Here is a 22,065-nt window from a genome sequence, read left to right on the forward strand (position 1 = left end):
CCCCTCTTCTCTTCCCCCCAATCCACATTTTCCCCTGATCCGGTTCTCAATTCCACCTCCCCCTCTTTTCACGTCGCTTCCTTCTCTTGGGTTACATTTCTTCAAAGCTCTTGAAGAACCCCATATCCTGACCCTAAGAAGGACAATTCATTGTTGCGGTTCTGCGAACCTCTCCAGCAACTTCGTCTTTCCGTTTCCCCTCATCTTCCCCTTCAGTGATCTTCGCCTTCGATTTTATTGTTGCGACAATTGGTTAGAGAGATAGACCGGTTCTACACTCTATCATGCTTCTTTCAATGTTCATAGTTTGATCCAGTCCCTCCAGTACCCTTGTTCCCTTGTTTCCTTCTGTACATCAAAAAACCACCTTCCCCCCTTTCCGCTTACGCCCTCATACTTCCTGCCGCCATGGACGAATCTCTCCTCTCCGACCCCGTTCCGCCCCCCTCGTCCGACCTCCGAAGTCTGAGCTCTTCCGGTCGCACCAAGACGACGCCCATAGATCTAGAGATCATGGCAAGCTCCGGTCGCAGCAATGGCCGCTCCTCGTCCATCGACTCCAGCTCCGACAGGCCGAAATCACAGTCCGGCGATGCGGACTCCGCCAAGGCAGGCTCCAGCGGATTCTCCAAGCTACTAGCCGCGCGTCGCAACAAGAAAAAGAGGAAGGACACCCAGAAGCAACCAGACGAACTGCCAACTCAGTATGAGTTGGAGGATGACCAGCACATGCAGGACAGTCGCTCAAACGAACCGTGGAATGGCAATCCGTCTTTGATCAACGACCTGCCGCCCCCTCCGGACAACGACGCTATCAACCTCCTCACCGATGACTCCGAACCTGACCGGTGGGTGTAGCCGACTCGCAAACAATGAAATCTAGACTGACTGACCGTTCTTTTCTTAGCACGCCACCACTCACCTCGCATAACTCCCATAGTGGCTTCTACACCTCGTCCTCCCCTTTGATCAAAACAACCTCCGTGGAAGCTACCGATGATGGTGCTCAGGGAGACCTCGAGTCGGTCGTCAGTGGTCCGAGTGCCGGTCCAGAGTCGATTCCAGACTCGGAACGCTCAAGGCCCACGAGCCAACACGGTCATACCCTAAGTGTACCTTCATCTGGAAAGAAGAGGGGCACCTCTCCCGGTCGACGATTCAAGAATCCTTTCACGTCGAACTCGGAGAAGAAGCCCAATCGAGATAGAACAAACTCGACATCCGCAGAAAGCACGAAAAGCACGAAAAGCAGAAGTGGTAGTGTGTCGGCAAAAAAGGCCCCTGTCATAGTTGAAGACGAGCCTGTTCCCAAAATCCCGGCCCCGATTTTGACGGACTTGAAGGAGGACAAACCGCTCTCCTTGGAGGCTCCTGCTCCAAGGACGCCCCCCCACACAGAGATCCCGCAACCCTCGACCACGGTAACCCCTCCGACTCCGCGGACAACAGAATTCCCCAAGTTCTTCGCCTCTCCGGAGGTGGCGGCCTCGCCCGACTCGATGCACTCGAAGGACGGTGTCGTGGTCAGCCCATCTGGCAATATGATCTCCCATCGGCGCGTGCGCTCTGCCTCGGCTGCAAGCCACAAACCGAGCAAGCTGTCGAATTCTATATCTGCCATGGGTCCCACCGCAGAGGAGACCAAGGCGACGTCGAAACATCCCCCGAGCGCCCAGCAGTCGAGCTTCTTTTCGTCGGTCTTTTCTGCCGCACAGAATGCCGCATCATCCCTCAGCAGCAGTCTCAATGCGCAATCGAAAGGTCGCAGCGTCAGTCAGGCAGGGGCGGGAGAGCACGACAATCGTGCTACCGCTGAGAAACAGGAAAGTTCGACTCAGGCGGTGGAAAGCAGAAAGTCAGACGAGAAGAAGCCCATGGCTGTTGACACCCTGGGATCGGGTAACCTGGATTTTAGCCACTTGGACATAGCAATCCCTCCTGGTGGATCAGTCTCGACTCCAGACGGGGTGGTAATTACCAAGCCTGAGCTACCATCAGATCGGCGCAAAGGCCCTGGCGTTCTGCAGCGTGATGAAGAAGCTGCTAGACTGGAAGATAGCCGCGCTGCTCGAGCAGTCACCATGGCCTACGAGCAACCGGCCGCCACCTCTCTCGCCCCGCCCATGGATGACGGCGTTGATGGCCAATCCAGCACATCGCTCACTAGGGAAGGGACTGGGAACCAGACGACGCCCAGCGGCAGCGTTGTGGAGGGCGAGCTGGGAGGTACCCGGCCATATCGAAGCGGTAGCATCCGAAGCCGGATGGCCCGGCGGAGAAATCGTGGCTCATCTGGAGCCACCACTTCGACGATCGGCGCGATTGGTGCCAGCGCAATAGCCCTAGGAGCCCCTGGGGCTAATGCCAGTGTGCCACGGCTCACCGGATTCGCTGTTGCTAGCAAAAAGCGTAACCGGGACTTCCATCAATTGTTCCGCAGTGTCCCCGAAGATGACTACTTGATTGAGGATTATAGCTGCGCTTTGCAGCGAGAGATCATTCTGGCTGGTCGCATCTACATCTCTGAGGGGCATATCTGCTTCTCCAGCAACATTCTGGGATGGGTGACAACTCTCGTTATCAGCTTCGATGAGGTTGTGGCGATTGAGAAGGAGTCAACCGCGATGGTCTTTCCAAATGCGATTGCGATCCAGACTCTTCATGCGCGACACACCTTCCGTAGTCTTCTGAGTCGAGAGTCCACATATGATCTTATGGTCAACATCTGGAAAATCAACCATCCTGCCCTCAAGAGCTCAGCAAACGGAACCAGGGTCACTGACGGCACCGGAGACAAGACGGAAAAGGCCGCTGAAAGCGACGTGGAAAGTGACGACGAAGATGAGATTTATGATGAGGATGAGGAAGGGGACAATGCCGACAGCATCTTCGAAGGAGCCACCAGTGTTCATGGCAGCGAGAAGTCTGTCCCCTCAAAGACAATCAGTCGCCAAGCCTCAGGGCTCCTCCAAGGCGCCAATAATGGACAATCGGCTTCGAACGGTGAGGCCAAAGGTAGCAAAGCGAGCTCCCCCAGCGACGGTGATACGGATTTCCCTGGACCCGCTACCCACGCGCCTACTGAGTTCACTGATCCTTCGGGACAGTACGATAAGGTGATCAAGGACGAAATCATTCCTGCTCCTCTAGGCAAAGTATACTCCTACATCTTCGGCCCCGCATCAGGCGCATTCGTACCCAAATTTCTGGTCGAGAATCAGAAGTCTGGCGAGCTTCAGTTTGAGAGCGGTAACAAAGGTCTCACCAACGAGAGTAAAACCCGGAAATACTCGTACATCAAGCCACTAAATGGATCCATTGGGCCCAAGCAGACCAAGTGTATCAGCACAGAGAGCTTGGACTTTTTGGATCTGGAGAAGGCAGTGCTGGTCACTTTGAGTACCCAAACGCCCGATGTTCCAAGCGGTAATGTCTTCTGTACGAAGACCAAATACCTTTTCACTTGGGCGGCGAACAACCAAACCCGGTTCCTGATGACCTGTACTATCGAGTGGTCCGGAAAAAGCTGGCTGAAAGGTATGTTTTCTCTGAAGTGGCCTGAGACGGTAGCAGGTATGCTGATCGTGACTAGGTCCCATTGAAAAGGGTGCCATTGATGGCCAAACCTCATTCGGAACTGAGCTTGTGAACGCTCTCAAGGCTGCAGTTGCACCACGTGGTCGCGCCGGCGGTGCCAAGTCCGGTAAAGCCAAGGGCCGCCGCAAGAGAAGTGAGTCCGCTCAAGAAGACTCTGCATCAGAGACAAAGGTAGCAGAGAAGGCAGCTGCTGAGAAAGCAACATCGTGGGGACCCTTGGAACCGCTACATGGGATTCTCGGGCCTGTATCGGACATGGTCACGCCCTTGCTGAGCGGCAATGTAACCATCGTGATCATCGGCATTCTTCTCTTCATGCTCTTCTTCCGAAGCCCTTCTCAGTCGTCGACGATGTCTCACGATATCGGGTGTCCGGGCTATTCCTTGCCTCAGCGTCTCGCTGCCTACGAAGAGATGTGGCGCCGAGAGGAAAGTGAGCTCTGGAGCTGGCTGGAAGATCGAGTTGGCATGGATGGTCTGGCCTTTCCGACGGTCAGCCAGCCGTCCGGTTCGCGGACGCACCATCTGTCGAGAAAGATGCAAGGTGAGCGTGCGCTCGCCGGCAGAGTGGATGAAGAGAAGATGTCTGATCTCGAGATGGACCATGCCATCCGGTCCACACGCGAGCGGCTCGACACGCTGGAGAAGATTCTTTCTAGCCGACGATCCGACGCAAAGCCAGTGGAGCAAGAACTTCTCCACGGGGAGTTGTAAATGATGTTTGGTTCTCCCTCAGACAAAAGCGACAATTACACTATGTGACTCTGTACAGGGCCAGTCCTTGCTTGGCTGGTGATTGAACCCAGTCTCTCGTGACTTTTCTTATCTTCCATGTTTGTTCAGCGAGTTCTCTGTGTGGTCGGCACACTTGATTTAAATTTCCGATTTTTTTTGAGCTGAATCCAGCAGTTGGTCCTCTGAGCATCATCAATCTGGGATTTGCATGTTTTATGCCTATGGAGGCAGATTATCTGTTTGATTCTTATCATCTTTTACAGATACTTCCTGGTCTATCATTGAAAGCTTTGTCTCCGCTCTGATAATTCGCGTCGAGCGTGAGTGTTTCTTTTTGTTGTACATGAACCCAACCCTCACTCGTTCCTTCATCATATGTCTATACAGAGGCCGATACTAGGCTAGATCCCAGCACTAGCTGGAACCATTTCCTATTTTACACTCTACTCAGTTGCTACTCATACATGGAAGACTGGACACGTCTGCAATAATAATAATTTAATCGGACCCTCAACCGAGGAAAGGTAAGAAAACCTAAGAACCCACCCTTGTAAGCTACCCGGTTCTACATCACCCGCCTTTATCCCCGTCTCCGCTTCATCCCACACTGTTCTAGGGGACTAGGGACAAAATCAGTACCACCCCATCCGCGTCGTCCGCGCATTATGCACCCCGTACAGCTTCAGATCCAAACACCGGTCACACAGCCCCACGTTGTCCCGCTCCCACTTGGACAGCACCATGGGCAGATCCTTGGCGGGCTGGCACGGCTCGCGCTGCGGCGCCGGCCGCCTCTTGGCCGCCGCGCACCACTGGATGTCCGTCCGGTACAGGTGATTGCACCCGGCGTAGTGGCTGTAGACTTGCTCGCACATTTTGGGGCGAGCTGCTGTACCCAGTAGGGCTTGGGTTGGGTCTGTTGATTCCGGGGGTTGGGTAGTGGTTTGGTTTGTGGGGTTAGTTAGCTGGTGATGTTCGTCGGTTTGGGATGGGAAAGGAAGGGAAGGGTTGAGTTGGGTGTGCGTAGCAAGGGGGGCTGAGAAAGCTCATGTCTGAGTGAGTTGGGTGGGTTTATATATCCGTCCGTCCAGGATGGGAGCCTTTTTTTTTTTGTTAGGGCTTTGTTGGCGTTGTCTGGGGTTAGCTCGCGCTTATGCTTGGATCGGTCTTTTGGGTGCGTTTGGGTTTCGGAGCGTCTAAGGTTGTTGAGCTGGGTCTGTTGTCTTTGTGGATGATGGGGAGGCCCGGTACTTTCTTTGCTGGTGGCGGTGCTTTGTGGGGGATGGGGGGGCCGGCTTGGTTCTTTTGTGTTGTTGTTTTAGTTAGTGCGTTGTAGGGGATGGGGATGGGGATGGGGATGGGGCATGTGCATCAAGGAGGAACTTGTCTGTTGCTGGGTTTGGGTTGGGTCGGGTTGGGAGCGTTACTTCTTGTGGGGGTTGTTGACGGTGAAGCTTGGACGGGTGTTTGCTTGATACAGCACCCTGGTGAACAAGAGCTTTCAGTTGTATCAAGATTCTATAGTTCGGGTGTGGTGGCTCTACGTGGCGGGCGGGTAGTTCCGCGGTGCTTCTCTGTGTTGGGGCTGGTTGTGCCTTCTTTGTTTTGGCTTTGGGTTCTGACTGACATCTTTGTTGTGGGTTCGGCTGTTTGCGTGGGATGGAACTGTAAGGCTTAAGGGTGGTTGCGCCTCATCAGCGAGGGAGAGGGCTGTTTGGGGCCAGGATTGGTGACCTCAGTTCCTATGCTAGGTTCTACATCCACTAGAAGAGAGCAACAGAAAACAATAGAGGAAGAAAGAAAGTGACGTGCTCTTGGTATCAAATGCCTAAGACGAGTAAATCAAAATAAGCTAGTTTTGAAACAGCAAACGGGATATAGATATATATATGCGTTGAGCGACCAAAGTGATATCATCAATATCGAGATATTGACAAGCAAAGAGCAGAAAAGCAAGCAGCGAGCTCTTAGTAAAAAGCCACGACTCATCTAGGACGCCGTGTATTTTTAGCATACCACTGTTGTGGATTTTCAGGGTCGCTGAAGTGAGTAAGTTCCTGTGGAACGATTAAAACGGACGACGTGCCGTTGGGTAAGGTTGATTATTCGTAGTTGTCCAGCGGAGTATAGGTCTGGGAATGTCATGGCTTCGTAGAGATAGCGTGCATTATCCCTCGGGGGAGAGCAATTATCATATTGTAGTCGGACAGCGCAGATCAAGACACCGTCGGGAAAGGTTCCGTGTCCTCGGCCCGCGACGAGGTGGAATGGGAACGAGTCAAGGGTGATTGATGCTCGGATTTGCTCTGTTCCTCCTTGCGTCTCTTCTTTCGCATCTTCTTCATCGCTTCTTGCGTAAGCTCCTGTCGGAAGAGGCGCTCGACCACGTCCTTCTTGCGTGTCCTCCGATCTCCGATCATGATCAGGACCCCGCCGGAGATATTGCAACAGATCGAGCAGCAGAGGATGACAGTGGTCAACGCAAATGGGCGCACGTGGTAGCTGATGCCCCAAGTGCAGGCACCTAAAGCAATCTGGAACAGCGAGTGACAGTCTAGCAGGACCACAATAGCAATGAGCATGCGCAGCGGAAAGGCATGGTGGGTGAAAGTTTCGTGCGGTTTGTAGAAAGTGTGCGAATTGGCAAGCTTGGTTTGGTGGTGGATCAGTTTGGCCTGCTGCGCCGGTCCAAGCACGCTGAACTCGTGTTCTTCCTCCTTTGGAGTGTCGCCGAATTCAACGTCCACGTCCTCCTCTCGGCGTGAAGGCAAATCGTTCTTGTTTTTGAGATCGGGAAGTCGGCGCTTTCGACGGATCTTCCATGTCAGGAAGGTATAACGTGCGATGAAGATCATGTGATATGTGTCGATGGCGCGAAACGGAGCCAAACCATCACCCATGACGGCAAACAGGGCCACAAGAACATTGTCGATGACGTTGATGAGATACGACTGCCGGCCTCCGACGTTGATCCAACCTTGGTGATCTATCAGCATGTTTGGAGCGGAACGGGACGGGATACACACCGATCAAGAACAACACCCACGCCAGACCGAAAAGCGTAATCAACGTGGCGTATAATGTGACCAAGAACCCCAGCGCTGAGAGATTAATGCGTTAGTGACCCGCTCGTTCCGTAGCAATGGCCAGACATACGCTTAGAGACATATTTCCCAAAACCTTTCATGGCACGCTTGAACTTGGACCTCCGCGAGTGCAACATGTGCCGGACATGGTCGTTCAGTTCTTCAATCTCCTCGGGAGACCACCCGGCAAGATCGCTACCTTCGGGCAGGACAGCAAATCGAGGCCCGCCGCCTTCGTCAACCACAGAAGTGAGGGTGTGCTCGATGGAAGGACGGACGGCGGGCTCCTGGCCCTTTTCGTAGCCCTCATCTTCGCCCTCATCACTGGTCGACGATTCAAGGTTCCTCAGAGGTGCAGGCGGTGGTGAAAGGGTATAGGTCTGATTACGGTTCAAGAAAGGCCCCAGATTAGGAACGAATAATGAGTTCTGGACGTTGGTGAGGGTGGAAAGTGCCGACACTTCGGGATCTGCGGGATACTGATATCAGTGGGGCCCTGCGGGGTTGAGTTGTGCGACAACGGCGACTTACCGATCACATCCAAGACATCCACAATATGAGACCGATATTCGTCGCCTAAGTCCGCCGTCTGAGCCGGTGCACTCCCACTCACGGTTGACGCGCGATTCCTGGTAAAGCGGTTTGCGGGCACCCCACCCGACCAGCGCATGAAACCGCGGCTCCCCCGTCGTGGAATTTGCAGTGATTCGGGATTCTGCTGTGGCAACGGTGGTAGGGAATCAGCAGCTACTCCGGGACTCTGTGGAGAGGCTTCTTCGTGAAGAGTGTGCATCTGATCTCCTGTCGCGAACCGAGTGAGAAGAACCGGGTTGGGGGCGGTCGACCATCGTCCCGGTCGGGGCTCGGAGCTGCTGCGGCGACGGTTTCCCTGCCAGGCATCATCATCATCATCTTCATCGTCCGCATCGGGCCTGGATGGGGTAAGATCGACTTGGGAGGCTAAAGGTCGATTGGGAGTCTGTGCATTGCGTTGAGATTGTACACCAGAGCTGTCAAAGGAGGGGAGGCGCTGGAGTCTAATCGAGGGCCGTCGAGAGCGCAGCGAAGGCGCCCGTGGACGTGCCGGGTATGACGTCGGTCGGAGGTGGTCGGGTTCAGGAGAATTAGAGGCACCAGAGACAGGCTCAATAGAATCCATTGCAGGCCAACAGAGACCTGATGGGATGAGGTCTAAAAGACAGTGACTAAAGAAGATTCACTAGGCATGAAAGGGGATGAGGGGATGAGGGGAGGCGAAAAAGAGAGAATAAGGAAGAGGAAAAGCAGGAAGACGACCGTAAGACCTTCAGGTGTTGGAAGGGACCAAAGCTTAATTTATCCATTATTATTGGACCCGGCCCAGACCGCGGGTGGTGGCACAAACCAATTCCTAAGCCGTTCGTTGTTCGTATACAATTTATTCCCAAGCTGCAAGATGCAAGATGCAAGATGCAAGTCAGATCATTCATTCATTCATTCATTCATTCAAACATTCAACCATTCAACCATTCAGTCTTCCACCCTCTGCATGTTTCCCTGTGAATGTCCCAGACAATGACACTCTCAAATCAACACTGTGCAGCCATGTGTTAATAACCCCCTCTTCCTCCTAACCATCGTGATGGCATCTCAATCTGTATCCTTTGGTCTGTCTCGATTTCTCCCCTTCCTGCGTAAGCACCAACTTAGCAATTAAAGTCGCAAGACTTCGCGGTGACCATTCTTCCCCAGCCATATACATTCAGCCATAGTTGTTTCCAACTCGACTTCGGATTCTGCTTCAATTCTGCTTTGATCAGCGTCACTAATATGGCAGGAAAGATCAAGAAAACTATCTCCAAGACAGCGCAGGCTCCTTTGAGCCCAACTGACCGCGTTGAAGACACCTATTCGCCGTACACTGACCAGTTCTTTGCCGACATGGCCACCAAGATTGCAGTTACATTTCCATACGAGGAATTCGCAGCTTATCATGGTTGCAGCCCGAGCCATCTCGCGGGGGCGATGAGTGCCCTAGTCCTCGCGCCTCTCTCGGATCCCACCTTCACACAGCATAGAGATCGCAATATGAGCATTGCACAATACGGGCAGCACATGATAACTACGTGGAGCGCTCATTTTGAGCAAGTCTTGCTGACTACCTCTGGGAAAGCAAACAAGCGGTCACGATTGAGGCCATCTGCTAGCACTGCCCCCTCTCCGCCTGGTTCCCCGCCCTTGTCATCCGATGTACCTTTGCAATCTGCCAAGGATGTCGCGGAGGGAAAGCCTACCTCATGACACGTCTGCTATCAAGTCGAGCTCGCCAGCAGGCCAGAAGGCTACCACCACCGGCGTGAAGCGTCAACACGATAAGTCAAGCGACATGAGCGAAGACACTCATGCAACCGTCCCAACCATGCCAACCTCATCCAAAGATGATGGCATACGTAGCTCGAAGCGTCGAAAGATCGACCCTTCCTCTGAGAAGTACCCGTCTCAGCAGGGGCCGGAGGACTTCATGGGCGCTGTTGCTGTTGAGGCTGGCAGCACATCAACGACATCGCTTCCAGATCCCGTCGTTCGTCCATACGGAGATAGAGACGGGAACAGCAGTACATTGCCTGTGGCCGTTGAGGAGGGACAGGAAAATCGCTCACCTGGGACTAAGCGTACACCCAGTGAGCAATGACGCGAGACAACCAGCAAAAAGCATGCCACACGCAATGCTCGCAGAAGACTGTCACCATTTGCAGAAGATGCAATAGACACGGCTGTTTTCAGCGAGCAGGGTCTGCAAGAGCGAATGAATGGTTCAGAAGTTGGTCTAGCAAATACGTCGTGACACAACTACGACATATCTGCTGAGTCTGTCAATACAGCCTCATCAGGCGAATTGGCGGCTCCCCCAATAGTCTAAAACTGTGCTTGGCTATTGGTTGATTGCAGCGAGGATCCCCCGGGCTGGTCCCGAGAGCTTAATGGTATTTTAGTCCAGTTAATTCGTGCATAAAGCTCCTGAAATGCATCCATCAATGCGAAGCTGTCTCAAGTGACAGTCATACTAAGTAATTGGCGAGATCGGAGGAGGAGGGGTACTGAGGGGTATGCGCAATGCGAGGAAGGTTCGCGATAGAGCGAGACTCCACCACGGGAAAGCAGGGCAGCCGGAAAGTCACAGTGGGACAGGTGAGGTAGTGGAGCGATCGAGAGGGGGGACGCTTCTGACTAATGGAAAGAATCATTGAATAGGTGGGAGGGGGAAGGAAGGAGTCAGATATTGCAATGAAAGTCTCAGTTATTCACTGTCGATATAGAAGAATAACACGTAGAATATAGGAGGATAGGAGGCTAGTAGGAGAGGAGGAGAGGAGGAGAGCATCCTTGATCAGAGGGAAGGAGGATTGTTCCTGCCTGAAGGTTGATGATGAGAAAGTGAGTCAAGCAAGAGGGTACGGTACGGTAGTTACTGGGTAGCAGTGATGTCAGACCGTCCACCGCCTAGACCGCCCGACCGGAAAGTCCACGTCGGGCGTCTATTTCGGGTTTAGTCTCTTAGTCCCTTCAGGCATCAAAGACATCTTCAGGCATTTTAAGGCAGCTTATTACCTCCTTGGGTTTAGTTCCGCCACCTCCCTCGTCGCCTGCCCTTTTCTCTCACCTTCTCCTTGTCTCGCCGCCCTCCCCCCCCCCCCCCAGTCGACCTCATCCTTCCTCAAGACAAATCTTCTTCCTCTTCCACTGCAACTCAATTTCACTTCCCCCCCCTCTTCCCGTCAACTTTCATATCTAGGGCACCAAGCTACCCTTTTCCTTCCTCCTTCTTCTCTTTTCCATCTTCGCCCCCCTCTTCAAGTTAATTCCCACTTCCAATCCTCAAGCACAAGGCAGCCTCAAGCTCTCCTGAGTCCTTTGTTGCATCCCGACACACAGCTACACACATCCCCCGGTCAAGTCAATCCGCGCGCGCAAACCTCCCCCCACCTTACCACCTCAATCACCTATCTCGACCTTTTGTGTGTCCTCAGCCTTCAAGATGTCTACTGCCGTCGAAAACACCACCGACAACGTCGCCGCTACCCCCGCCGCCACCGCCCCGGAGGCTACTACCAACGGCACTGCTCCTGCTCCTGCCCAGTCTACGGACGCGGCCGCCGCCAGTGCCGATGAAGGACGTCGGTTGTACATTGGGAACCTCGCTTATGCGACCACTGAGGGGGAGCTCAAGGAGTTCTTCCAGAACTACAAGATGTAAGTGCTGCTCCTTCCCTGTTGCTCGCGCTTCCGTCCACCTGGCCTCTTCCTTCCCTTGGTCTGAGCGGCGTCCAATTCACGGCCCACGAGTAACTGGGGGTGATCGCGCACAATCAAAAATAATATGATCCCCCGTGCGCACTTTGGGTTTCGCTTTGGCAGTGGTCGTCTTCGAATTTGTAGCCCCTTTAGTGGACACTTTGCCTTGGACGCTTCTGTTACCACCTTCTGCCTGACTCGTCTCTACGGATAAATGGTCTCTAGTTTACCGCAAAACTAATCAACTGTCATCACCTAGTGAGAGCGTCTCCATTCCTGTGAACCCCCGTACCAACCGTCCCGTTGGCTATGCCTTCGTGGACTTGGCCACCGCTCACGAGGCGACCGCTGCTATTGAGGAGCTGTCTGGAAAGGAGATCCTTCAGCGCAAGGTCTCCGTGCAGCTCGCCCGCAAGCCTGAGCCTGCCGAGGCCAAGGCTGAGGGTGCCGCAAGTGGCGGTGAGGGCGCCAGCGGTGCTGAAGGTCGCAAGAGATCTGGTGGTCGTGCCCGTGGCCGTGGCCGTGGCCGCGGTCGTGGTGGCCGCCTGCCCCGTGGAGGACGCTCGGTAGGCTCTATCTGCAGCTTGTCGTGATTTTGCAGTACTCTTTAGGCTAATACTTGCTCTCGGTTTCCAGCCCCCAGCCCAAGCTGAGCAGGCCCCTACCGAGCCCATCAACGTCCCTGGTCAGGTCGCCCCCTTGACTGAGGTCACCAACCAGAACGAGACCGTTGCCGCTCCTGAGGCTGGCAAGCAGGCCGGCAAGCCCCGTGCTCCTCGTGCTCAGAAGCAGCGTGGCCCTCCTGAGGATGGAATCCCTTCCAAGACTAAGGTTATGGTTGCCAACCTTCCCTATGACCTGAGCGAGGACAAGGTATGATCTAGTCGACGTATACTGGCACTGTGCATGACTAACCCTCTAATAGCTCAAGGAGATCTTCGCCGACTACCAGCCCGTTTCCGCCAAGATCGCCCTCCGCCCCATCCCCCGCTTCATGATCAAGAAGCTCCAGGCTCGCAACGAGCGCCGCAAGGGTCGTGGCTTTGGCTTCGTCACCCTCGGTTCCGAAGAGCTCCAGGAGAAGGCCGTGAACGAGATGAACGGCAAGGAAATTGAGGGCCGCGAGATTGCTGTCAAGGTTGCCATCGACAGCCCTGGCAAGGAAGATGATGCCGTCCCGGTGACTGAGAAGACTGAGAAGACCGAGGAGGCCACCGAGGCCACCGAGGCTCCAGCTCAGGAGAATGCTGCTCCGGCGGCGGCTGCTGCTGCTGCTGAGTAAAGGACAAGTTCGTTCCCCACCTGAACGAGTGATCCCTGATGGAATAATCAGGGAGGGATCGAGGTGACGACAGAGTCGGGAGCCGTCATCTGGAGGCGGTATCTAGTCGTGGTCGTTCGTCAGGCGGCCAGTGTTGTCATTTTTCCAGTCGGGGGTTGGATAGATGACAAGACAGCCACCGAAAACGTTCTACTGAAAAAGTTGTGGACGATTTCATCCTGATTGAGTTAGTCTGCGCCGGAGGAGTGGTTATCTTTTTCAACTTTTCTTTCCAATAACCTATCTTATGTCTTGCTATATACGGATTCCCGAAAAGGCTCCGTGCGGTGAGGCGGGAGACGAAAACCCCGTAATGTGTGGTGGTGACGGAAGAACCTGGCTTTTGTTCACGAATCTTGCTCTTGTGCTCCTGTATCTTAGCCCCCATTTATCGAAGTGATGATTAGCCGCAAGGCTGGCCTTGTAATGACGATCTGGTGTCTCTGTTTGTTTGTTGTAGTTGAGTAAATTGGTCGTGAATATGTATGACATCGACCCCACCAAGCACGGTAGAATTCTCAGACGATGAGATGCATGCATTTGAGTGAGCTACTGAGTAAATGATAGATCTTGTGGTGGGTGGGTTGGACAGGGTGAAAAGCAGCAACCGCAGCCCGCGGCAACAACAGAGGCAGCGCCGCCGATCGGCTCCCGCTCGCTGCCCGCCTGTCGCGGCTGCACTTGGCCTGAAACCACCACTTCTTTCTTCCACCACGACAAACAAAGCAGCAGAAGGCAAATCAATCGCTCTCCTGTCCCGCAACCCCTTCAGTGTTTAGTCTGTTTCTTGATCAGTGAGTTCCTGAGCTGCCATGTCTCGCATGTGGGAGGTTGATCCGGAGACGAGGGCCAAGGTGAGCGAGCCACTTGCTTGCTTGTTGTTACTGCTACTATCACCACCTCCCTCCCTCCCTTACCCCTCGATGTCCCCGTCCTTCTCCTCCCTCAACTGTACTCAATCGTCGTCACCCTACTACGTCTTGACACATTATTGACCGGTCTCTATCATCAGCTTCTCCACATCTCCAAAACCAACGGAAACGACAAATGTTGCGATTGCGGCGCTCCCTCGCCCCAATGGGTGGGTTAATGACTGCCTGCCCCTTGCTGCACATCCATCTTCCTACGTCACCACACCACCCCATTCCCACACTCCTTCGACATCACGCCCTGCTCGGCTAGAGATGCTTTCACATGCTAACCCGCTTGCCTTAACCAGGCATCGCCCAAGTTTGGGACCTTCATCTGCCTTAACTGCGCCGGTACCCACCGCGGCCTAGGAGTGCACATCTCCTTCGTACGCTCCATCACCATGGACGCCTTCAAGACCGCGGAGATCATGCGCATGGAACAGGGCGGTAATGAGCCCTGGAAATCCTTCTTTGACGCTCACGTTATCACTCAATCCGAGGGCCGCACCTTCGAAGACTCCACGATCAAAGAGCGTTACGAGGGCGAAGTCGGAGAGGAATGGAAGGAGAGGCTATCTGCCAAGATTGAGGGGAGGGAGTATGTGCCAGGCCAGACGACTCAACCACCACAACAACCGAAGAAGCAGCTGGAATTGTCGTCACGGTCGAGCACCCCTCTGGCACGCGGTGGCACCCCCGCGTCCCATGACGGACTCGTCGACGAGGGTGCCAGCGCAACCAAGAAAGAGCGCAACGAGGCATATTTCGCCAAACTGGGATCGGCGAATGCCACCCGGAGTGAGTCCCTGCCGCCATCGCAAGGCGGCAAGTTCACGGGTTTTGGAGGCGGGATGCCGCCCGCCGAAGCGGCGGGACCCGAGCGCACGGGAGGCTCTGGGGCCCTGCCGGGGTTCGATGATTTTCAGAAAGACCCCATGGCAGCGTTGACGAAAGGATTCGGATGGTTCACAACAACGGTGGGGAAGGGGGCGAAGACGGTGAATGATAGCTATATCCAGCCAACGGCCAAGACGGTATGTACTGGTGAATTATGGTGGTAGGATAGGGCTGACCTCTGAGGGGCAACTACAGATAGCGGAGTCGGATTTCGCAGCGCAGGCTCGTCTGCAGGCCTCCCAACTAGGTCAAAACCTACAAACTGGGGCCCGTGGCGCAGCAGGTCACTTTCACCGTTTTGTGGAAGGGCAGGATGAGGCGGCGGCGGCGGCAGCTGCCCGTCGGGAACGGGGCCGGACTGGAGCCGAGCCGGAAAGAAAGGACTTTTGGGACTCGTTCTCCGCATTGGGAGAACAGGATAGTCATCGCCGGAATGCATCAAGATCGAGTGCGATTGGCACGGCTGCGATGAAGCCTGGTGGTGGTGGTGGTGGTGCTGCTGCTGCTGCTGCGGGTGCTGGATCCACAGCGACTACTTCTGCCTCCTCTGGTGCGTCTGGGACGGGCACGGGGAGAAAAAGCCTCGAGGATAATAGTGGATGGGATGACAATTGGTGAGCTTGGATAGTGGAGGGAGTGAAGGGAGTGGAGGGAGTACTATTGTTGTACATAGTACTCGTTTATTTCTTTCTTGGCACCATTTACACATTATACATTATACATTATACATATATGTATATATATATTCCTTGTTTAGCTTTCACTGAGTACCACCAGGAACCAGGTTGATATGCATAATCGGACTTTTCTTCCGTCCAAGAAAAAAAGCGCGAGACCTGGTACATACCATCGATTGGATCAAATCTGAGAAGCACAAGCATACAGTAACTTACTCAGTACATACTGTGTATTGCTTACAGCTTGACAAAAAGCGGGGGCGGGGCAGGCGGCGGCGAATCGGCGACCCACCAAGCAAGGAACCAGACGCAGGCAAAAACATCCAGCCTCTCATTGTCGAGTATTTCTTTGAGTATTTCTAGTATCTCTTACTCGTACTTACATTTACCACTGCACCTGGCACTGCAGATTCGAGGTCTCACGTCATCTCATCTCTTTCCGGCCTTCAATCTCCCATCTGCACCCCCAGCCTTCTCCCCCCACCAACAGGGTTTGAACAATTGAGTACCTTACTATGACAGCATCAGCATCCAACTCTATCACCCCTTTCACCAATCATGCAGACAGGTCGGCCTGGAGATCTTAAAACCCTTGCTCCGGCCTATAACATCCTCTCCTCGCGATCCAGCCCGCCCGATCTTCCGCACATCAAGAAACGCTCCAATGCTTGTGAAGCCTGCAAGAAACGAAAGACTAAAGTGCGTCACCACAGCCTCCCAGCATCCCTGTGTCTTTACAATCTGCGACCTTACAAGTTCTGAATTACTTTTGAAAAACAGTGTCAAGGCACCCAGCCATGCGAGAAATGCATCCAAGCCGGATCGCAATGTGTCTTTGCCGAGGAGCTCGACAGGCGGAAGAAACTGGCTCTGAGGCAGGCTGAGCGAGAACTGCGCACCGCGTACGAGCTTTTGGGCCAGATGGTCGTGGCCTCGGATAATAAAGACACTGCCGAACTTGACCGGCTCTCATCGATGATCAAAGGCGGCTTCCTGCGCAGTGAAGGTCCGAGCTCGGTGGAACAGAAGGACATTCCAACCTCTTCCAAAGAACAAGACAAAGACATAGCCGCCTCGCAATCGACCGCAGCTTCCTCGTCGGCGGGCTCTCTTCACGATTTTGCGACCTTGAATGAAGACATCAACCGGGACGAGCGCAGCAGGGCGACCGGCTATATTGGCAGGGGCTCGGAAATCGCCTGGTTGCAGAAGCTCACTGAAGAAGTCGGCAAACTTAGCTACTCGTCCGAGAGCCCGCAGCCACAGCAGGAGAGCCTGCCCGAAGATGATATGACTTCGCTTAGTTATCATCTCGACCACTTCAGTTTCTCAAACCTGACTCCCGGGGACCCGCAAGCTCTCCCAACCCGAGCATGCAGCGACCAACTCATCAGCATCTACATTGCGAGAGTCGACCCGTCGTTCCCGCTGCTGAACAGGACCCTCTTCTTATCACAATGTCAACAGGCTTTCACCAAGTCGGAGCCCCCGCGCAGAAAGTGGCTTACAATCCTGAACTTGGTCTATGCCATTGGCGCCAAGTATATGCAGCTATCTGAGAAAGACTGGACCGATGCCATCGATGATCGTACTTTTCTGTCTCGCGCCATAGCTCTTAATGCCGATTCAAGCCTGCTTGGGGAGCATGCGGATCTTCAGCAGGTCCAGATCTGGGTGCTTTATTCCATCTACCATCTCGCTTCCGCCCAGGTGAACAGGTTGTTCCTCCTTCCTTTGTTGCGGGTCTCTATGATGTGAACGGACGCGAAACTGACTTGACCAGAGCGTGGCATATGGCTGGACGTGCTGCCCGCTGTGCAATAGCATTGGGGCTCAACCTCCGTGGGGTTGGTCTCAATGTAGACGCTACATCAAGGGAGTCCCGCACTCGTCTTTGGTGGTCGCTTTTCATTCTGGAGCAACTCCTCTCCGTGATGACAGGCCGTACCCCATGCATTGAATGGCGGTCCTTCAGTATCCCGGCTCCCATTCCCTTCGACGAAGCACAGTTCCATGGTCCTCAAGCCGCAAAATTTCTTTCCGATCCTGCTTTGCGGGAGCGAACGTTTGTCTTTACCATTCACACCCCCAAATTCCAGATTGACGATAGAAATCAGGCGCTACAAGCCGTCGAGCCTAATCGTTCCCTCTATTTCTTCTACATGGCCGACCTTGCTGTGATCAGCCATGCTGCCGTCAACGCGGTCTATAGTCTTCATTCGTCCTTTGGCTTGCCGAAATGTGCCAGTGACAAAATCATCCATTTTCAAGGAATGTTGAGAGACTGGCTGTCTAGCCTTCAGCCTTGCTTCCAGTTTTCTGACAGCAACGGCCGGCTGAAACTGACAGCGCCGTGCCCGGAACGGATTGCCCTGGCTCTCGCTTTCTACAGTTCTCAGATTATCCTGAACCGACCTTGCCTCACCCGTCCTGATATGAAGGAGGGCACTCAAACCAGGTACCCGCGCTCTCCATTTGCCGATGCCACGGCCCTGGTCTGCCTCCAGTCTGCCATGGACTTGACTGCCATCCTCCCCGACCCCCCTAACATGGAGTGGCTGTGCGAAATGACACCCTGGTGGGCCGTCCTGCACTATATCATGCAAGCCATCGTCATCCTGCTGATTCAGCTATGCGTGGGCCCCGTGGATGTGCAGAGGGGGACTATGACCGAGGAAGGTCAAGGATCTGTGGGTACGGCCGAGGAGCCCGAGGAGGTCCTTGAGCGGGCGAAAAAATGCCTGCGCTGGCTCCACGCGATCGCCAGCCGGAGCCCCAGCTCCCGCCGGGCGTTCATCTCCTGCGAGCACCTCCTGCACCGCATCGCCACCATCCACGGCTTCGATCTGAACGGGATCCCCCAGCTTGCCACCTTGGCCGGCCGCACCGACAACGGCAGTCTGGAGCACTACTACGCCCAGCGCGGCGGCGCCCAGCAATCGAAGTCGGCTTACTCGGACCCCTTGCGGGAGACGCCGTGGTGGGGCGCGGACTTCACTTACTCGGAGCCGGACGTGGAGGAGCAGGCGATCCGGCCGTTTAGTTTGGATCCGACGTTGCTGGAGTTCTTGGAGACTGTGATGGAATGATTCTCTTGCAACTCTGCTCAGTCGTATTGGCTCCTATTATGAAATTGTTTTCCCTTTTTTTTTAATGCCCCCAGTAATGAGATGAGATGCCATGTTTCACAAATACCATGTTGTGTGTTGTGTTGTTTTCCTTAATTGTCACTATTGGCTCTCTGATGGTGGATTGATGATACCTTAATTTGGAGACTTGCTTCGACTTGATTTAATCTCAAGGGAAAAAAAGGTCTATTCTTGTGTTCTCTTTCATGAATACCGGTAATTCACTCGTTCTGGAGATCTAAAGGAGTTTGTCCGTCCATGTATGTGATCTCGAAAGCAAAGTCGTTTCAGCTATTCAAAGGAAAACAAGGCTTCTATGCGTAGGACATCTACCCAGCCCTTTAACTTGCGGCAATTATAATACATGTCTGTTTTCTTTTCTACAGGGTCACGACTCATATAGCCCCGGCAGGGATAGAGGGGAGAAATACTAGGTAGCTAGTACCCACCCCTCAACTCGGACACCACCGCCTTCTGACGCGGGCCACTCATCTTCTCGAACCGATCGACGCTCATGACGAACGTGCCGCGCCCGGCACTCAGACTGCGGAGGTGCTTGAGGTAGCCCACCATCTCCTTGAGGGGTACCTTGGCGGTGATGGTGCGGGGCCGGTTAGCGGTATCCGATAGGGCAGCGGCGGCTGAAGAGGAGCTGGCGCTTGTGCCGAGGTGAGCGATGGTCGGGGTTTCGAAGGGGTCGGGCGGGGCGTAGACTTTGCTGGGGTCGATGGGCGGGAGGTCTTCGTAGGGGATTATGTTTGGTGCTGATGTGGTGGATGAGGTGGAGGATGCGGCGTCCGTGGATGGGAGCGGGATGTCCTCGTCCAGGGAGATGATGTGGCCGCCCCGCGCGGAGGAGATGTCGTGCACGACGGCGCCGAGGCTGGCTTCGTCGATGCTGATGATCACGTTCATCACGGGTTCCATCAGCGCGGTGCCAGTACCGGGATTGGTGAGGAGGGAGCGGAGGGCGGTGGTGGTGGCTAGGCGCGCGGCCGAGGCGACGGCCGACGGGGTGCTCTCGGTGCCGAAGAGGTGCGAGGCCGCGTCCAGCGTGAGGTGCACGCGGGTGTTGTGCATGGGGAACGAGAACTGCGGGCCCCGGGCTAGGGCGGCGATGCAGCCGTTCAGCAGCGAGGTGCGGAGCGTGGCCACGTCGAGCCCGACGGGCAGGATCGCGCTCTCCTCGATGCCCTTCCGGTTGCGCGTGATCTGGAGGCCGGGGGCCTGGATGATGATCTGGTTGCCGTCCTGGGTTTCGAGTAAGAGGGTGTCCGCGTCGGTGGGGGGCAGGCCGTCCAGGTCCGGGTCGAACGCGGAGACTGATGCGGTGCATCCGGCTTTGCCCTTGCGGCCGGCGACTTCCTTGTCGAAGATCTTGGTGACGGGCTCGGAGTCGCCGGTGGGACACTCCCGGTAGCCGATCTCGATGCGGCCCACGGTGGCTTTGGCTTTGAGCTCGTTGATCAGCCGGTCCCGCGCGATCTCGAGGTGCAGCTCGCCCATCCCGCTGAGGAGCGTCTGGCCGCTGTCTTCGTCGACCGTGACGTGCAGGCTCGGGTCCTCGCGGAGGAGCATGGCGAGGGACTCGTGGATGCGTTTCTCCTCGCTGAGGCTGTGGGGCTCGACGCTGGCGAAGAACACGGGCGGAGGGACCTTGATGGGTCGGAGTTGAAGAGTGTCGAGCGGTTCCGGGGGTGTCTGTCGGTTGGTGGCGTAGGAGACCAGCGTGTCGCCCGTCCGGGCGTGTTTGAGTCCCACGACCACGCCGATGTGGCCCTCGGGGATGGAGTCGACCTCGACGGCGTCGTTGGCGTACATCTTCAGCAGGCGGGGAGCCCGCTCGGTGACCTTCAGGTTGGTGTTGTACAGCGCGCAGCTGCGATCGAGTCGTCCCGAGTAGACACGCACGTAGACCAGCACTCCGCGCTTGGCGTCGTTGACCACCTTGAAGGCTAGGGCACAGCCTTGGAGCTTCTCGATGGCGTTCCGGGATTCGGTCTGCACGACCGACTTCTTCTTCTTCGCCTGGCCCTTGGCCGAGGAGGCCGCCACCTTCTGTTCCACGATGAGGTCGCCGGACAGCAAGCGTCGCAGGCCGCCCGTGACGCCCCCAATGCTGACTTCGGGATCCGGGGTCTCGACCGGACTGGGCAGGAGATTCACGACGGCGTCGAGGAGAGGTTGAACACCGACATTGCGGAAACTGGCGCCGGCGAACACGGGGATGATCTTCCTGCCCTGCTCCTGGAGAAGGCATCGACGCAAGCTTTGCAGGATCTCGTTGGCAGGCACAGCAAGGTGATCTTCATCGTGCTCGAAGAATTGCTCGACCATGAGCTCATCGTACTCACTGAGCAGCTCGACGAGAGCAGTCCTTGCCCGTTTGAGTTCCTGAGCCAGCCGACCCTCCTCGGCCTCCAACTGCTGCAGGTTGAGCATCTTGACTGATTTGCCATCTCCGTCCTCCCACCGGAGACCTTGAAGATTGATCACATCAGCCACGCCGACAAAACGACCGTCCCCGCCTTCGAACCACGGAATCTGACAGACAGCCGGCCACCCTGCCAGCCGGGATGCGACTTCCCGGACCGTCCGGCCGAACGCTGCGCCATCTCGATCTAGCTTGTTGATGTAGACGATCCTGGGAATGCGGTAGGTGCTGGCTTGGTGCCAGACCTTCTCCGTTTGAGCCTCAACACCGGCCACACCATCGAGGATACACACTGCGCCGTCCAAGATGCGCAGGGAGCGCAGAACTTCGAATGTGAAGTCGGCATGCCCTGGCGTGTCAATCAGATTTACGATGTGTGAATGAGCAGAGCGAGGGGCTTGCAGGTCCGACTGGTTCGCCTCCCCGGCTGCTGTTTGGGGTGGCCAATGGAAAGTGATAGCCGCAGACTGAATGGTGATTCCACGCGCCCGCTCAGCGGGCAGAAAGTCGGTCACCGTGGAGCCCTCATCCACGTCTCCAATTCTTCGGGTGAAGCCACTGTAGTAGAGCATGCGCTCTGTGGTCGTGGTCTTGCCCGCATCGATGTGGGCAATGATACCGATATTTCTCGTTCGGTCAAGATTATCCTCTTGCCTTCGCAAGGCAGAGCTTGAGAATTTCTGGAGCTGAGGAAAACATGGTTTCCGGGTGCATTGCATCACATGGTTTCCCAAGCGACTGGTCAATGCTTGCCCCTGTTGTAGAGCAATTGGCCGCGCCGCCGGGTGAGAGGCGCGCAACAGAAGTGCTGCAACCATCAGGGACGGTGCTTGCCCACAGAGCGCTTGTCAATCTGAGTTGAGTTATAGACTATTAAACCATGACTCTGTAGATAGGGCCAAGCAAGGTGCTCAGTCTGAGCTGTTTTGGACCAACAATGGCTAAGAAGGAGGACAATGTAGAGGTCAAAGCAATTAATCGATCAAGAAGTAAAAGGAAATAATGGA

General features: G+C 55.0%; 7 protein-coding genes across 7 annotated transcripts; 5 read left to right on the top strand and 2 right to left on the bottom strand.

The window, feature by feature from the left end:
• Nucleotides 1-408: 408 nt before the first annotated feature.
• Nucleotides 409-4,290, top strand: BO72DRAFT_355706 (GRAM and VASt domain-containing protein; the record flags this gene model as incomplete). Its single annotated transcript, XM_040940721.1, has 3 exons — nt 409-848; nt 908-3,537; nt 3,593-4,290. Coding segments are annotated over 3 exons (3,768 nt in total), but the record flags the coding sequence as incomplete, so codon positions are not given.
• A 1,761-nt stretch (nt 4,291-6,051) lies between these two features.
• Nucleotides 6,052-8,661, bottom strand: BO72DRAFT_451738 (uncharacterized protein). The gene is made up of 4 exons (XM_040945561.1): nt 7,950-8,661; nt 7,489-7,887; nt 7,359-7,433; nt 6,052-7,309 (listed from the first exon to the last, which is right to left on the bottom strand). Exons 1-4 carry the CDS (start codon nt 8,575-8,577, stop codon nt 6,549-6,551), a joined length of 1,863 nt encoding a protein of 620 aa, XP_040797379.1. The 5' UTR covers nt 8,578-8,661; the 3' UTR covers nt 6,052-6,548.
• A 412-nt stretch (nt 8,662-9,073) lies between these two features.
• On the top strand, nt 9,074-9,892 carry BO72DRAFT_242727 (uncharacterized protein). The gene is made up of 2 exons (XM_040939938.1): nt 9,074-9,091; nt 9,150-9,892. Exon 2 carries the CDS (start codon nt 9,228-9,230, stop codon nt 9,696-9,698), a length of 471 nt encoding a protein of 156 aa, XP_040797380.1. The 5' UTR covers nt 9,074-9,091; nt 9,150-9,227; the 3' UTR covers nt 9,699-9,892.
• Nucleotides 9,893-11,135: 1,243 nt separating this feature from the next.
• BO72DRAFT_451740 (RNA recognition motif domain-containing protein) lies at nt 11,136-13,443 on the top strand. The gene is made up of 4 exons (XM_040945562.1): nt 11,136-11,648; nt 11,950-12,256; nt 12,327-12,563; nt 12,616-13,443. The coding sequence occupies exons 1-4, from the start codon at nt 11,434-11,436 to the stop codon at nt 12,970-12,972; spliced, it is 1,116 nt and encodes a 371-aa protein (XP_040797381.1). The 5' UTR covers nt 11,136-11,433; the 3' UTR covers nt 12,973-13,443.
• Nucleotides 13,444-14,136: 693 nt separating this feature from the next.
• Nucleotides 14,137-15,557, top strand: BO72DRAFT_242759 (GTPase-activating protein GCS1). The gene is made up of 2 exons (XM_040939939.1): nt 14,137-14,956; nt 15,015-15,557. Exons 1-2 carry the CDS (start codon nt 14,324-14,326, stop codon nt 15,435-15,437), a joined length of 1,056 nt encoding a protein of 351 aa, XP_040797382.1. The 5' UTR covers nt 14,137-14,323; the 3' UTR covers nt 15,438-15,557.
• A 306-nt stretch (nt 15,558-15,863) lies between these two features.
• Nucleotides 15,864-18,934, top strand: BO72DRAFT_451743 (uncharacterized protein). Its single transcript, XM_040945563.1, has 3 exons — nt 15,864-16,195; nt 16,277-17,214; nt 17,280-18,934. Exons 1-3 carry the CDS (start codon nt 16,055-16,057, stop codon nt 18,583-18,585), a joined length of 2,385 nt encoding a protein of 794 aa, XP_040797383.1. The 5' UTR covers nt 15,864-16,054; the 3' UTR covers nt 18,586-18,934.
• Nucleotides 18,824-22,033, bottom strand: BO72DRAFT_451745 (mitochondrial elongation factor MEF2). The gene has a single exon (XM_040945564.1). The coding sequence runs from the start codon at nt 21,775-21,777 to the stop codon at nt 19,063-19,065; it is 2,715 nt and encodes a 904-aa protein (XP_040797384.1). The 5' UTR covers nt 21,778-22,033; the 3' UTR covers nt 18,824-19,062.
• Nucleotides 22,034-22,065: the final 32 nt, after the last annotated feature.

This window comes from Aspergillus fijiensis, assembly GCF_003184825.1.
Source record: "Aspergillus fijiensis CBS 313.89 unplaced genomic scaffold BO72scaffold_60, whole genome shotgun sequence".
Classification (NCBI taxonomy): domain Eukaryota; kingdom Fungi; phylum Ascomycota; class Eurotiomycetes; order Eurotiales; family Aspergillaceae; genus Aspergillus; species Aspergillus fijiensis.

What these genes read in the sequence shown, in the direction of transcription:
- BO72DRAFT_451738 (XM_040945561.1), bottom strand. Translation starts at nt 8,577, where the DNA reads ATGGATTCTATTGAGCCTGTCTCTGGTGCCTCTAATTCTCCTGAACCC. An exon ending in GGATGTCTTGGATGTGATCG is followed by an intron (nt 7,888 to 7,949) that starts GTAAGTCGCCGT and finishes AGTATCCCGCAG; the next exon opens with ATCCCGAAGTGTCGGCACTT. An exon ending in TGGGAAATATGTCTCTAAGC is followed by an intron (nt 7,434 to 7,488) that starts GTATGTCTGGCC and finishes TTAATCTCTCAG; the next exon opens with CGCTGGGGTTCTTGGTCACA.
- BO72DRAFT_242727 (XM_040939938.1), top strand. Translation starts at nt 9,228, where the DNA reads ATGGCAGGAAAGATCAAGAAAACTATCTCCAAGACAGCGCAGGCTCCT.
- BO72DRAFT_451740 (XM_040945562.1), top strand. Translation starts at nt 11,434, where the DNA reads ATGTCTACTGCCGTCGAAAACACCACCGACAACGTCGCCGCTACCCCC. An exon ending in TGCCCCGTGGAGGACGCTCG is followed by an intron (nt 12,257 to 12,326) that starts GTAGGCTCTATC and finishes CTCGGTTTCCAG; the next exon opens with CCCCCAGCCCAAGCTGAGCA. An exon ending in ATGACCTGAGCGAGGACAAG is followed by an intron (nt 12,564 to 12,615) that starts GTATGATCTAGT and finishes ACCCTCTAATAG; the next exon opens with CTCAAGGAGATCTTCGCCGA.
- BO72DRAFT_242759 (XM_040939939.1), top strand. Translation starts at nt 14,324, where the DNA reads ATGGACGCCTTCAAGACCGCGGAGATCATGCGCATGGAACAGGGCGGT. An exon ending in TCCAGCCAACGGCCAAGACG is followed by an intron (nt 14,957 to 15,014) that starts GTATGTACTGGT and finishes GGGCAACTACAG; the next exon opens with ATAGCGGAGTCGGATTTCGC.
- BO72DRAFT_451743 (XM_040945563.1), top strand. Translation starts at nt 16,055, where the DNA reads ATGCAGACAGGTCGGCCTGGAGATCTTAAAACCCTTGCTCCGGCCTAT. An exon ending in GCAAGAAACGAAAGACTAAA is followed by an intron (nt 16,196 to 16,276) that starts GTGCGTCACCAC and finishes TTTGAAAAACAG; the next exon opens with TGTCAAGGCACCCAGCCATG. An exon ending in GCTTCCGCCCAGGTGAACAG is followed by an intron (nt 17,215 to 17,279) that starts GTTGTTCCTCCT and finishes TGACTTGACCAG; the next exon opens with AGCGTGGCATATGGCTGGAC.
- BO72DRAFT_451745 (XM_040945564.1), bottom strand. Translation starts at nt 21,777, where the DNA reads ATGCAATGCACCCGGAAACCATGTTTTCCTCAGCTCCAGAAATTCTCA.